The sequence below is a fragment of the Coregonus lavaretus genome (assembly GCF_964263955.1).
Source record: "Coregonus lavaretus genome assembly, chromosome: 26".
Taxonomy (NCBI): domain Eukaryota; kingdom Metazoa; phylum Chordata; class Actinopteri; order Salmoniformes; family Salmonidae; genus Coregonus; species Coregonus lavaretus.
Genome location: NC_140013.1, coordinates 42652866 through 42668979, shown reverse-complemented (window position 1 = coordinate 42668979; position 16114 = coordinate 42652866). Strand labels below are relative to the sequence as shown.

At 45.7% G+C, this 16114-nt stretch overlaps 1 protein-coding gene across 1 annotated transcript; it reads right to left on the bottom strand.

The window, feature by feature from the left end:
• Positions 1 to 2127: 2127 nt before the first annotated feature.
• On the bottom strand, positions 2128 to 15331 carry mlnr (motilin receptor; the record flags this gene model as incomplete). The annotated part of the gene is made up of 4 exons (XM_084143263.1): positions 2128 to 2462; positions 9944 to 10535; positions 10693 to 10898; positions 15235 to 15331. 4 exons carry the CDS (start codon positions 15329 to 15331, stop codon positions 2128 to 2130), a joined length of 1230 nt encoding a protein of 409 aa, XP_083999389.1.
• Positions 15332 to 16114: the final 783 nt, after the last annotated feature.

Genomic DNA, 16114 nt, shown 5'->3' with positions numbered 1-16114 from the left:
GACATTGAATATCCCTTTGAGCACGGTGAAGATATTAATTACACTTTGGATGGTGTATCAATACACCCAGTCACTACAAAGATACAGGCGTCCTTCCTAACTCAGTTGCTGGAGAGGAAGGAAACCGCTCAGGGATTTCACCATGAGGCCAATGGTGACTTTAAAACAGTTAGAGTTTAATGGCTGTGATAGGAGAAAACTGAGGATGGATCAACAGCATTGTAGTTACTCCACAATACTAACCTAAATGACAAGAGTGAAAAGAAGGAAGCCTGTACAGAAATAAAATATTCCAAAACACTCATCCTGTTTGCAACAAGGCACTAATGTAATACTGCAAAAAATGTGGCAAAGCAATTCACTTTTTGTCCTGAATACAAAGTGTTATGTTTGGGGCAAATCCAATACAACACATTACTGAGTACCACTCTCCATATTTTGAAGCATAGTTGTGGCTGCATCATGTTATGGGTATGCTTGTAATCATTAAGGACTAGGGAGTTTTTCAGGATAAAAAAGAAATGGAACTAAGCACAAATAAAATCCTAAAGGAAAACCTGGTTCAGTCTGCTTTCCACCAGACCTTTCAGCAGGACAATAACCTACAACACAAGGCCAAATCTACACTGGAGTTGCTTAGCAAGAAGACAGTGAATGTTCTTGAGTGGCCTAGTTACAGTTTTGACTTAAATCTGCATGAAAATCTATGGCAAGACTTGAAAATGGTTGTCTAGCAATGATCAACAACCAATTTTGTTGAGCTTGAAGAATTTTGAAAAGAATAATGGGCAAATATTGTATAATCCAGGTGTGCAAAGCTCTTAGAGAAGTTCCTAGAAAGACTCACTGCTGCAATTGCTGCCAATGGTGATTCTAACATGTATTGACTCAGGGGTGCGAATAATTATGTAAATTATATATTTCTGTATTTCATTTTCAATACATTTGCCAACATTTCTAAAACCATGTTTTCACTTTTTCATTATGGGGTATTGTGTGTAGATGGGTGAGAAAAACATATATTTAATCCATTTTGAATTCAGACTGTAACAAACAAAATGTGGAATAAGTCACGGGGTATGAATACTTTCTGAAGGCACTGTAATGACCTAAATATAACTAATACTAAGGCAAACAGGTCCCTTCGCATCTGGACCTAAATATAACTAATACTAAGGCAATCAGGTCCCTTCGCATCTGGAAACCCAACATCAAAATGACGGACATACAGTATTCTACATAGAGTACAGCTTGACATTAAATTAAACAAACTTAACACATCACTCAGCATTTAAACAGACAAAATGGAGGTTTAGTTAACCTGGCAGTCTCGTCTCTCTCTGTCTAAATAGGATAATGAGGTGTGAGACTAAACATGAATTAGTCCATTTAGGTCAAAGTAATGAACCATCCAGTATCTCTTACCATAAGTGGTTGCAACAGCAGGTCATCACGTTCCAATGCTACAGTATGTAAATATACATGAATATACATTTTCCGATAAACAAACACTTCACATGGAATAACAGTCAAGACAAACCCAGTGGCTGTGAAGCTACTGCCCTTTCATCCGCCTCCAATTATGAGACAAAGGCCCAGATTCCCTTTCATAAAACACCTCTCTCTTCAATTTGACTTCATCCCTCTTATCTCTCCCAGAGCCAAATGGAACGGTCTGAAACACTCTCTCCTGCTCTGTTTATAATCAGGATGACAGCAGGTCAACTCTGTCCCCTATAAACCCAGTTAACACTCTCAGCTTCATAGCGTTGTAGTGTGACTGTACCGAATGCTCCATAGCGTTGTAGTGTGACTGTACTGGATGCTCCATAGCGTTGTAGTGTGACTGTACCGGATGCTCCATAGCGTTGTAGTGTGACTGTACCGGATGCTCCATAGCGTTGTAGTGTGACTGTACTGGATGCTCCATAGCGTTGTAGTGTGACTGTACCGGATGCTCCATAGCGTTGTAGTGTGACTGTACTGGATGCTCCATAGCGTTGTAGTGTGACTGTCCTGGATGTCATGGAATCTCCTGCACAAGACATTTCTTTCCAAGCTCTGAAGTGTGGAATCAAACTCTGGGGACGAGGTTAGATGTCATGAAAACTGTCCTTGCCAAACCTCCTAAACTCCGATCACGGTCTCATCGAGTACGGTGGTTTCTTCTCTGAGGGACAGCTGCTGTCTCTGTCCAGTTGGTCTACGGTTGTTGCTACCATTGAGTCGGGGGTGGGGCTTGCGTCTGAGCAGGAAGAGGCGGTGCGCGGCGGCGCGGTACTTCCTGGACATGAGGTTATAGAGGACAGGGTTGATGGAGGCGCTGAGGTAACAGAGAACCATGGAGCCTATGTTGAAGTCCTGGCTCAGTTTAGCCTCATCATAGTCATCCACCTGGGCAAACAGGTTCCGTCCAATGTGGTACGGCAACCAACAGATCACAAACGCCAGGACTACTACCACTGGTGGAGGATGAGGGAGGAGAGAGAGAACGAGAGAGAGAAAGATGTTAGGGTTAGAGCTATGCAACCATGTGGTTCCATAATTTAAAAAAAAGTAAAGGGCCCAAAACTGATCCTTGTGGTACACCAAATATATTTGAACTTTAAAGTGATGGGAGGATTTGTCATTCATATGAACAAATTGATACCTGTGGACTTCTCTTAAAAAACTTAAACCATGCCTGTCCACGGATCCCAACAAGAGTTTCCAATCTCTCTAAACATGTGTGTGTGGTGATCAGATACAGTCAGGTCCATAAGTATTTGGACAGTGACACAATTTGCATAATTCTGGCTCTGTACGCCACCACAATGGATGTGAAAGCAAACAATCAAGATGTGCTTCAAGTGTAGACTTTCATCTTTAATTTAAGGGTTTTGTCAATATTATTGTACGAACCGTGTAGGAATTACAACCATTTTTATACACAGCCCCCCAATTTTAGGGGCTCGAAAGTAATTGGACAAACTAACATAATCATAAATTAAATTGTGAGTTTTAATACTTGGTTGACTTCGACACAGATACTCCTACCTCCTGGAGGGTGTTCTTGATCTGGACAACTGTTGTGAACAGGTTTTTACTTCACCAGGGAAGTAATGATTCTGTCATTCACGACAGTTGTTTTCCGTGGTCTTCCGGGCCTTTTGGTGTTCCTGAGCTCACCAGTGCGTTTTCTCTTTTTAAGAAAGTACCAAATAGTTGATTTGGCCACCTAATGTTTTTGCTACCTCTGTGATGGGTTTGTTTTGATTTTTCAGCCTAATGATGGCTTGCTTCACTGGCAGTGACAGCTCTTTGGACTTCATATTGAGGGTTAACAGCAACAGATTCCAAATGCAAATACCACACTTGAAATCATCTCTAGCCCTTGTATCTGAAGTAATAACACACACCTGGCCATGGAACAGCTGAGCAGCCAATTGTCCAATTACTTTTGGTCCCTTAAAAAGAGGGGTACCACATATAGAAGTGTTGTAATTTCTACACCGTTCACCCGATTTGGATGTAAATACCCTCAAATTAAAGCTGAAAGTCTGCACTTTCAGCTTATATTCCTTATTTAATTTCAACTCCAATATGCTGTGGTAGACAGCTAAAATAATAACTTGGTCAATGTCCAAATATTGATGGACCTCAGTGAGATTGAGGAGCACTAGAGGGATGATATGTGCTGGTCAGGTACAGTGGGTTGCGAGAGTATTCACCCCCCTTGGCATTTTTCCAATTTTGTTGCCTTACAACCTGGAATTAAAATGGATTTTGGGGGGGTTTGTATCATTTGATTTACACAACAAGCCTACCACTTTGAAGATGCAAAAAAAATAAAAAAAATAAGACCAAAAAACAGAAAACCTGAGCGTGCATAACTATTCACCCCCCCAAAGTCAATACTTTGTAGAGCCACCTTTTGCAGTAATTACAGCTGCAAGTCTCTTGGGGTATGTCTCTATAAGCTTGGCACATCTAGCCACTGGGATTTTTGCCCATTCTTCAAGGCAGAACTGCTCCAGCTTCTTCAAGTTGAATGGGTTCCACTGGTGTACAGCAATCTTTAAGTCATACCACAGATTCTCAATTGGATTGAGGTCTGGGCTTTGACTAGGCCATTCCAAGACATTTCAATGTTTCCCGTTAAACCACTCAAGTGTTGCTTTAGCAGTATGCTTAGGGTCATTGTCCTGCTGGAAGGTGAACCTCTGTCCCAGTCTCAAATCTCTGGAAGACTGAAACAGGTTTCCCTCAAGAAATTCCCAGTATTTAGCGCCATCCATCAATCTTTGAATTCTGACCAGTTTCCCAGTCCCTGCCGATGAAAAACATCCCCACAGCATGATGCTGCCACCACCATGCTTCACTGATGGTGTTCTCGGGGTGATGAGAGGTGTTGGGTTTGCACCAGACATGGCGTTTTCCTTGATGGCCAAAAAGCTCAATTTTAGTCTCATCTGACCAGAGTACCTTCTTCCATATGTTGTGGTCCTCTGTAGCTCAGCTGGTAGAGCACGGCGCTTGTAACGCCAAGGTAGTGGGTTCGATCCCCGGGACCACCCATACACAAAAATGTATGCACGCATGACTGTAAGTCGCTTTGGATAAAAGCGTCTGCTAAATGGCATATTATTATATTATATTATTATGTTTGGGGAGTCTCCCACATGACTTTTAGTGAACAACAAACGTGTTTGCTTATTTTTCTCTTTAAGCAATGGCTTTTTTTCTGGCCACTCTTCCGTAAAGCCCAGCTCTGTGGAATGTACGGCTTAAAGTGGTCCTATGGACAGATACTCCAATCTCCGCTATGGAGCTTTGCAGCTCCTGAAGGATTATCTTTGGTCTCTTTGTTGCCTCTCTGATTAATGCCCTCCTTGCCTGGTCCGTGAGTTTTGGTGGGCGGCCCTCTCTTGTTAGGTTTGTTGTGGTGCCATATCCTTTCCATTTTTTAATAATTGATTGAAATGGTGCTCCGTTGGATGTTCAAAGTTTCCCCAAAATGTTTTTACCCAACCCTGATCTGTACTTCTCCACAACTTTGTCCCTGACCTGTTTGGAGAGCTCCTTGGTCTTCATGGTGCCGCTTGCTTGGTGGTGCCCCTTGCTTAGTGGTGTTGCAGACTCTGGGGCCTTTCAGAACCGGTGTATATATACTGAGATCATGTGACAGATAATGTGACACTTAGATTGCACACAGGTGGACATTATTTAACTAATTATGTGACTTCTGAAGGTAATTGGTTGCACCAGATCTTGTTTAGGGGCTTCATTGCAAAGGGGGTGAATACATATGCACACACTACTTTTCCGTTATTTATTTTGTATAATTATTTGAAACAAATAATTTTTTTCATTTCACTTCACCAATTTTGACTATTTTGTGTATGTCCATTACATGAAATCCAAATAAAAATCCATTTAAATGACAGGTTGTAATGCAACAAAATAGGAAAAAGGCCAAGGGGGATGAATACTTTTGCAAGGCACTTTATATCACTGAGATTGAGGAGCACTAGAGGTATATACACTCCTTGACCAAAAGTATGTGGACACCCGCTCGTCGAACAGCTCATTCCAAAATCATGGGCATTAACATGGAGTTGGTCCCCCCCTTTGCTGCTATAACAGCTTCCACTCTTCTGGGAAGGCTTTCCACTAGATGTTGGAACATTGTTGAGAGGACGTGCTTCCATTCAATCACAAGCGCATTAGTGAGGTCGGGCACTGATGTTGGGCGATTAGGCCTGGCTCGCAGTCAGCGTTCCAATTAATCCCAAAGGTGTTCGATGGGGTTGAGGTCAGGGCTCTGTGCAGGCCAGTCAAGTTCTTTCTGTATGGACCTCGCTTTGTACACGGGGGCATTGTCATGCTGAAACAGGAAAGGGCCTTCCCCAAACTGTTGCCACAAAGTTGGAAGCACAGAATCGTCTAGAATGTCATTGCATGCTGTAGCGTTAAGATTTCCCTTCACTGGAACTAAGGGGCCTAGCCCGAAACATGAAAAACAGCCCCAGACCATTATTCCTCCTCCATCAAACCTTACAGTTGGCACTGAGCTTAGGGCAGGTAGCGTTTTCCTGGCATCCGCCAAACCCAGATTCATCTGTCGGACTGCCAGATGGTGAAGTGTGATTAATCACTCCAGAGAACGCGTTTCCACTGTTCCAGAGTCCAATGGTGGCGAGCTTTACACCACTCCAGCCGACTCTTGGCATTGTGCATGGTGATCTTAGGCTTGTGTGCAGCTGCTCGGCCATGGAAACCCATTTCATGAAGCTCCCGATGAACAGTTATTGTGCTGACGTTGCTTCCAGAGGCAGTTTGGAACTCGGTGGTGAGTGTTGCAACCAAGGACAGATTATTTTTACGTGCTACGCGCTTCAGCACTCGGCGATGCCGTTCTGTGAGCTGTGGCATTCCATTTTGCGGCTGAGTCATTGTTGCTCCTAGACGTTTCCACTTCACAATAACAGCACTTACAGTTGACCGGGGCAGCTCTAGCAGGGCAGACATTTGACGAACTGACTTGTTGGAAAGGTGACATCCTATGACGCTGCCACGTTGAAAGTCACTGAGCTCTTCAGTACGGGCCATTCTACTGCCAATGTTTGTCTATGGAGATTGCATGGCTGTGTGCTCGATTTTATACACCTGTCAGCAACGGGTGTGGCTGAAATAGCCGAATCCACTAGTCGGAAAGGCGGTGATTTAGATCCGGTGATGTACGCGGAGCATGAAAAGAAAATCCCCATTATCTCTGATTAATGAGTCACTTTGACGATAATCCAATTTGTGGACTCAAAAAGCTGGCGACATGGTCTCTGCTGTGCATGGTGGTTGTCCAGCTAATTAATATAAAAGCAGATACAGTAAATATTGACAGGCTACTGATGAAGACGACAGGACTACAAATCAAGGACTACAAATCAAGTTTATAGGCTATGTAGGCGGTCAATGGACATAATTTGTTCTACTAAACAGGCTTTTAGTGTCATTTTTAGGTCACACCCTTTCTGCTTGCAGTGAACTGTTAATATCACCAACGATTTGGCTGGAAGCCATCATCAGGGCTTTGTTCCGACATTAAAAAGAAGCTTATACCACAGCATTGTTTAATACTCATTTCTGACTAGCTAGAAAGGCCTTCTAGAATGAACATTAAAACCAGTTATACCCATGGTATTGTTGAATACTAGTTTCTGATTGGCTTTAAGGGCATTCTAGAGCGTGCATTATTTAAGTGATAATGCCCGAGATGGCGGTGTTTGGAGGATATATTGGCATGGGTGTGACGTAGTCGAGGGCCGGCAAACCGTGCCAATATATCCTCCAAAACACTGACTTCAAGGGCAGTCGTTAAGTCTTTTTGTTCTGTATCTATGGACGCGACCCAGTCGGTCAGTCTTTTTGTTCTGTATCTATGGACGCGACCCAGTCGGTCAGTCTTTTTGTTCTGTATCTATGGACGCGACCCAGTTGTTAAGTCTTTTTGTTCTGTATCTATGGACGTGACCCAGTCGGTCAGTCTTTTTGTTCTGTATCTATGGACCCAGTCGTTCGTTCTAAATGTTCCATTGCCATACTGGCTGGCAACGTCCTTATCCCTTGCTTGCTAGCTAGCCAACTACGGCTAATTTACAGTCAGGTCAAAAAGTGCAGCCAGAATAACAGCAAAGTAGCTGAATTTGCATTTGTTTAAGCTGTTTTCTAGTGACATTTATTTGGACACATCCATAACAATGAGCTGATGGTTCCCGATTTCGCCTGGCATAGAAAATGTGCTCACTCGTCAGGACACTGTTGTTCAGAGGAGCTAGCCAACAACACAGCTAACATAATCACTTCAAACTGAAGCTGGAAAGACTGCAAACTAGCTGCACTTCGTTTCGTTGTACCTTTTTTTCAATTGACATTTCTTTGTATATATCCATACAAATGATACCAGCTGATTCATGATTTCGATATAATGGGTGGGTCTATAAATGTCATATCGGGACAGTTGGAAAAGATATTGAAACACCTTGCAATCATGACAATATGCGCCTACACATGCAGGCCTTACTTGCTACAAATATATATATATTTGTTACTTGCTACAAAGTTACCGAATGCTAAACCAACAAGCACACAAACCGATGATACATTGTAAACGCAGGTCAAAGGAAGAAAAACTTAGCTAGCTACCAATTGAATGATTTTTGCAGGGACATATTTCTTTGGAGCATCTGATGGTGACCTAACACGGTGAGTGATGAACGGGAATTTCACCTAACACGGTGAGTGACGAACGGGAATTTCACCTAACACGGTGAGTGACGAACGGGAATTTCACCTAACACGGTGAGTGACGAACGGGAATTTCACCTAACACGGTGAGTGACGAACGGGAATTTCACCTAACACGGTGAGTGACGAACGGGAATTTCACCTAACACGGTGAGTGACGAATGGGAATTTCACCTAACACGGTGAGTGACGAACGGGAATTTCACCTAACACGGTGAGTGACGAACGGGAATTTCACCTAACACGGTGAGTGATGAACGGGAATTTCTCCTAACACGGTGAGTGATGAACGGGAATTTCTCCTAACACGGTGAGTGACGAACGGGAATTTCTCCGGTCCCTACTGTCGTTATGATGCAACTGGCGCCAATATGTCAAATCCTCCCACATTACATTTCTAGTTTAACCAGCTGTTTTCAGCAACTGATATTTTTTTAATTCGGTTGTCTGCTAGCAATAAACTGTTTAGCTAGCTTCTAGCCTAGTGTTTGATATGCAAATCGGGCACCATCAGTTCATTGCTATGGATGTATCCAAATGCATGTCAATAGAAAACAGCTTAAACAAACGCAAATGCAGCTACTTTGCTGTTGTTCTGGCTGCAGAGGACGTGACTGTGTTTATCCCTTACACAATTACATGCATAAAACTATCTTGACAGACAGCAGGACACACTATGGAGACTGGACTGTGTTATGTGACAGACAGCAGGACACACTATGGAGACTGGACTGTTATGTGACAGACAGCGGACACACTATGGAGACTGGACTGTGTTATGTGACAGACAGCGGACACACTATGGAGACTGGACTGTGTTATGTGACAGACAGCAGGACACACTATGGAGACTGGACTGTGTTATGTGACAGACAGCGGACACACTACGGGGACTGGACTGTGTTATGTGACAGACAGCAGACACACTATGGAGACTGGACTGTGTTATGTGACAGACAGCGGACACACTATGGAGACTGGACTGTGTTATGTGACAGACAGCGGACACACTACGGGGACTGGACTGTGTTATGTGACAGACAGCGGACACACTATGGAGACTGGACTGTGTTATGTGACAGACAGCGGACACACTATGGAGACTGGACTGTGTTATGTGACAGACAGCGGACACACTATGGAGACTGGACTGTGTTATGTGACAGACAGCGGACACACTATGGAGACTGGACTGTGTTATGTGACAGACAGCGGACACACTATGGAGACTGGACTGTGTTATGTGACAGACAGCGGACACACTATGGAGACTGGACTGTGTTATGTGACAGACAGCAGGACACACTATGGAGACTGGACTGTGTTATGTGATTTAACACAGTGTTTTATGTTTCAAGAAAATTAATGACAGGGTAAAGTGAGTCCTGAATAGGGTTGCAAAATAAATGTCAATAAATTCCCTGGTTTTCCAGAACTCCCGGTTGGTTTCCCTGAATCAGGGGGGAAATAAACAAAATCCTCCAACCAGGATTTCTGGAAAACCAGGGAATTTATTGAAAGTTCCCGGAATTTTAGAACCCTAGTCCTGAAGTACCATCATTTCCTCCTGTAGGCAAAGACTTCAACACATTTGACCTCAAGACACTTCAAATTATGACTATAGAAAAAAAAAACTGAGGGTATCTTGACGGTCACTCACCCAGTATTTTGACGGTCTGTCTATGCGACCTCTCCCGGGCCACGGCATTGGGACCCTGCAGGTCATTCTTACTCTTCCACAGCTTCCGTCCAATGGAGCCGTACAGGAAAACCAGGCAGAACATGGGGCAGAAGAAATACGTCGTGGACACCCAGATCATTGTGTGCAGCTGCCCTGACCTGATGGCGTAGTTCGTGTGTTTACACTGTCTTGTGCTGTAGTCCGGGTACGTTTCGTTGTCATACTCCACCCCCACCAGAAACAGCATGGGGGCAGCAGAGAGCAGAGCAAAGGTCCATAGAGCCATAATGATGTACTGGACCCTGCGTTTGGTCACCACGACTTTAGCTCTGAGGGGAAAACAGATGGCCAGGTATCGCTCCATGCTGAGCGCGGTGATGTGGAGGATGGTGGCGTACGTACAGCCCTCATTGACATAGTGGAACAGATGACACACCACCTCCCCAAACACCCAGGGGACGTACTTCCACAGGCGGTAGAGGTCAAAGGGCAGGCAGAGGAAGATGAGGAGGTCGGACACAGCCATGGAGGACAGGTACAGGTTGGTGGTGGTCTTCATATCCTTGAAGCGCTAGGTGGAAAAAGAAGAACAAGAATATTTAATTAATCCATTTAATGCTTAAAATTGCCGGGCCCATTTCAGACCTGTCTGACGTGGAATTCAAACTGGCAACCTTTTGGAGCTTCTCCATCCCCCCATTGTATGGTTCTCTAACCCGCTTCCTTACCTGGATGATGAGGATAGTCATGGTGTTTCCCAACACACCGACCAGGAAGAGGAGGATACAGATGATGGTAACAGGGATGAGGATGGAGGTGGGGAACAGGGAGCCTTCATAGTGGTGGTCATCATCATTCATGTTGTCTGCAGGCCGGGGGGGTGGGAGGAGCTCCGACTGGGGTCTGGACCACGGCATCAGGAGAGACTGACTGGCTACAGGAGAGCGAGAGAGCGCGAGAGAGCGCGAGAGAGCGCGAGAGAGCGCGAGAGAGCGCGAGAGAGAGAGAGAGAGAGAGAGAGAGAGAGAGAGAGAGAGAGAGAGAGAGAGAGAGAGAGAGAGAGAGAGAGAGAGAGAGAAGGATGTCTTCCTATGGGACAGGTCTCTGTTGAGAAATAGATTTTTAATCTCAGCAATGTTGATCAATAAATTATTCATCTTAAAACTCACTGGCACAGAAATCAACAAGTAATTAAAATGTGAAGAGGCCAAACAGGGTTACAAAAACCAACATTGAGATAATCTTCTAGTCTGAACATTTATTTCATTATCAATTGTGACTTTTACCTCTGAAGTTAATCCTGTGTTTTCTATGCTCTGTAGAGCCGGTTCTCTGTCCCTGGTGCCGTGTGTCCAGTCCTTAGAGACGGTTCTCTGTCCCTGGTGCAGTGTGTCCAGTCCTTAGAGCCGGTTCTCTGTCCCTGGTGCAGTGTGTCTAGTCCTTAGAGACGGTTCTCTGTCCCTGGTGCCGTGTGTCCAGTCCTTAGAGACGGTTCTCTGTCCCTGGTGCAGTGTGTCCAGTCCTTAGAGCCGGTTCTCTGTCCCTGGTGCAGTGTGTCTAGTCCTTAGAGACGGTTCTCTGTCCCTGGTGCCGTGTGTCCAGTCCTTAGAGACGGTTCTCTGTCCCTGGTGCAGTGTGTCCAGTCCTTAGAGACGGTTCTCTGTCCCTGGTGCCGTGTGTCTAGTCCTTAGAGACGGTTCTCTGTCCCTGGTGCCGTGTGTCCAGTCCTTAGAGACGGTTCTCTGTCCCTGGTGCCGTGTGTCCAGTCCTTAGAGACGGTTCTCTGTCCCTGGTGCCGTGTGTCCAGTCCTTAGAGACGGTTCTCTGTCCCTGGTGCCGTGTGTCTAGTCCTTAGAGACGGTTCTCTGTCCCTGGTGCCGTGTGTCTAGTCCTTAGAGACGGTTCTCTGTCCCTGGTGCCGTGTGTCCAGTCCTTAGAGACGGTTCTCTGTCCCTGGTGCCGTGTGTCTAGTCCTTAGAGACGGTTCTCTGTCCCTGGTGCCGTGTGTCTAGTCCTTAGAGACGGTTCTCTGTCCCTGGTGCCGTGTGTCCAGTCCTTAGAGACGGTTCTCTGTCCCTGGTGCCGTGTGTCTAGTCCTTAGAGACGGTTCTCTGTCCCTGGTGCCGTGTGTCCAGTCTTTAGAGACGGTTCTCTGTCCCTGGTGCAGTGTGTCCAGTCCTTAGAGCCGGTTCTCTGTCCCTGGTGCCGTGTGTCTAGTCTTTAGAGACGGTTCTCTGTCCCTGGTGCAGTGTGTGTAGAAGGCGAACTGAGAGAAAGACAGAGGAGATCTAGAGTGGGACGGAGCTAGATCACATCTCCTCCTCCGCAGGCAGAGTGACAGGGGTTGTCGCTGCATGTGTGTGTGTGTGTGTGTGTGTGTGTGCCCAATCCAACCAGTCAGATTCTAATAATATATAATATAATAATAATAAGATTCTCAATCAAATAGTGAGGAGGCGGATGAGGGTAAAATGCATAAAAAGAGAGAGGGAGAAGAGAGAGAGGGGGAGAGAGATGGGGAGAGAGAGAGATATAGAGGAGCGAGAAAGAGAGAGAGAAAGAGAGGGATGGAGAGAGAGAAAGAGAGGGATGGAGAGAGGGAAGGAGAGATGGGGAGAGAGGAAGGAGAGAGATGGAGAGAGAGAGGAAGGAGAGAGAGAGAGGAGGAAGAGACAGAGGGAGGAGAGATGGAGAGAGAGGAAGGAGCGAGATGGAGAGAGAGGGGAGGAGGAGACAGAGGGAGGAGAGATGGGGAGAGAGGGGAGGAGGAGACAGGGAGGAGAGATGGGGAGAGAGGGGAGGAGACAGAGGGGGGAGAGAGGGGAGAGAGGGGAGGAGGAGACAGGGAGGAGAGATGGGGAGAGAGGGGAGGAGACAGAGGGGGGAGAGAGGGGAGGAGGAGACAGAGGGAGGAGAGATGGGGAGAGAGGGGAGGAGGAGACAGAGGGAGGAGAGATGGGGAGAGAGGGGAGGAGGAGACAGAGGGAGGAGATATGGGGAGAGAGGGGAGGAGGAGACAGAGGGAGGAGAGATGGGGAGAGAGGGGAGGAGGAGACAGAGGGAGGAGAGCGAGAGAAAGATAAGAGAGCTTGAGGGAGGGAGGGAGGGAGGTGAGAGATGGAGAGGGAAAGATGGAGAGTGAGACAAGGAGAAGAGAGATGGAGAGAGGGAGAGACGGAGAGATGGAGGAGAAAGATGGAGAGAGGGAGGGAGGAGAAAGATGGAGAGAGGGAGAGAAGCAGAGATGGGGAGAGGCAGAGGGAGAGAGAGATTTTGATGTTTTAAAAACCTTTATTTGGCCCAAATACTTAATTCATTAAAACAAACTTTATTTTATTTTAACAGACTAGAAAGTTAAAATATTATAGAAAAACTCAACTGAACATGTCTTGATGAAAATGGAAAGAATAAATCTATGTTTTATGAGAGCGCGATAAGATCTGTATCATTGAGTGATGGTGTGTTTGCTGAACTGTCTGTCTGTATCGGTTGGTGTTACTAGAATCTATTTGGGGAGGCTAAATGAAAAATGACGTGTTTCTGTTTGCTTAGCGCTGGTCCCTTTCTCTCATGCTTCACTGGGGTCTTACACGGGTTCTGACCTAGCAGTTGACCTCCCTGCATTCAATTAGTGAGAAGAGCCCCAGCTCCGCCCCTAATAGCATCCTATTCCCTACATAGTGCACTACTTTTGACCAGGTCCCATAGGGCGCTAGTAGAGCACTATACAGGGAATAGGGTGCCATTTTGGATGCATCCACAACGTGTACCAACAGGTATGACGCAACAAGTCATTTCAGCGGCAGGAAGTGATCAGTCAAAGCTGATGGTACGTAACATATGAGGGAAAAACAACAAGATGGAAGACCAACAGGACCACGTCGCCCACTTCACGCCAGGACCAATCATCTAGCCGCTCACACACTCCCAGGGAATATATTACAACCAGGAACACAGCGGTGTAATTTCAGGTTGTAATTTTGCCGTGTTTGTGGGTGTCCACACGTTTCCCTGACCCCTAGCCTGTCTCTGACTTCGCTAGTTGAGCAGGAATGCCCCTTTATTTGTCCAGGAGGAAGGATTCTGTTTCCCCCCCCCCAAAAAAAAATACCTCTCCACTTCATCACTCCATCTATCCCTCAACAAGAGATAAAACATGTAAACAGAGGAATGAATGACACAAGTGTGTTGTCCATTCATTAAATCATACCTCCCTGGCTTGGCTTACACAACCAATAGCAGATTTATGTATATCCCCTGCTAATAGGCTGTCAGTGCAAGGGGAATGCATGACCTTTACCACATTACTACATGGGACTAAGGATAATGATGTAAATGATGTCATCCATTTGCCACGTTAAGTAGTTACACAGCTTTTTCTAACGAGACATCCCTCAAAAAGCCATTAGATGTTAACTGTGTACTACATTGCGCACGACAGGACTGCTGACTTATAAAAAGGTGCCAGTTGTTCACAGTGGGACATGTGTGAAGATGTGTCGTAGCTTGCTGGAGCATGACATAAAAGTAGCAGCAGCATCCCCAACTCCTCGGGGTAGCCTAGGATGGTCATAGGGATGTTCGGGCAAATGCCAGATGGGCTGGTCCATTCTAAGCCCACTGGGCCTGTCTTAATTGATGTTTAAATAATGGGGGTCTCGAGGGAAGAAATGGGCCGGTGTGGGTGGAAAAAAAGGCGTGCGTGTTAGAAATGCCAGGGACAATTTCTGATCCCAGTCCGTCCCTTCCAACTCCCTTCCCTGATCTGTTCTAGTGTCAGTCTTTGGCCCCAGAACACACGTACATTCACAGTGTTCTTTATGACAGACTAGTCAAAGGGGAGATTCTGTCAACTTGTGGAGGTTCTTAGAACCTTCTCTCTGTTCTGACCACTCCAAAACACTGACGTCAGCCACGTTGTCACAGGAAATGGATTGGAAAAATTTTTAAACGTGAACTGAGGCTATTTTTTCCATTATACTTTGGGTTCTGATGGGGTGTGACATTTGAACTTTTAGTCCATGAGGCATTTCTAAGTTAGATTCTTCAAGAATCATGGGTATACAGTCAGGTAGAAAAGTATTGGCACCCTTGATAAAGATTAGCAAAAAATACTATAAAATACATAATACATATTGTATGCTCCAAAAATGTGGGAAATTATATTATTTTATACCATTCCCTCCATACAGAATCTTTCCAGATCCTTGATATCCTTCGGACTGACCTCTTCAATTAAAATCTATACTCAGGTGGTGTGGGGGCTGTACTTTTGCAAAGAGGGGTGGGGCTGCCTCCGGACAGGGCCACAGTGTCCCCAGACCTGACAGGGTCACAGTGTGGTTCCCCCGTCTCAGCCTCCAGCATCTATGCGCGGGGGGGGGGGGGGGGGGGCTGGGAGCGTGTCGGGAAGCAGGAGCGATTGTGGGAGCGACTGAAACTTTTTCACTCTATTGGGTATTCACTAAGCACGTATAGGGGTGGTGTGATCGTTGAGGTTGTTTTTCCTCGAGGGCGCAACCAGCGGTTGGGGCTGGTTGCAATGGCCACTCGCGGAGGTTTGGGGTATGAAAAACTTAGTCGGCAGCATGGGGTAAAGATTCCTGCTGCGGCCGGGTGTTCAGTGGAAGAATGTAGCTTGGCAGTGGGTGCTATCATTGGGTATGATAGCATCAAATCAGCCTCAAGGATGAATAGCGCTGTAGTGATATTCTTAGATTCCATTGAAAAGGTGAATATGATAGTTGAGAGTGGTGTTGTGTTGGGGGAGACGCAGACGCCGCTATTTCCGCTTATGAATCCGGCGAAGAAAGTTATACTTCTAACGCGCCACCATTTGTTAGAGATGAAGTGTTGGAGCGAGAGTTATCTCATCATGGTCAACTTGGATCTACAATTTTTTAAAAAGCTTCTTTTTGGATGCAAATCGCCTTTGCTGAAACATGTCGTGTCTCATAGGAGACAAGTGCATATGATTTTAAAGAAGGATACTGACTAACTGAATTTAGTGTTGACGGATTTGATTGGTGTTCTACGGTTCTACTGAATCAATGAAATGCTTTGGCTGTGGAAGAGAGGGGCATTTGGTACGTTATTGTCCCGAGAACGAGCGTGCAGAGCCCGGTAGCAGCTCTAGTGCTGGTGCAGCTA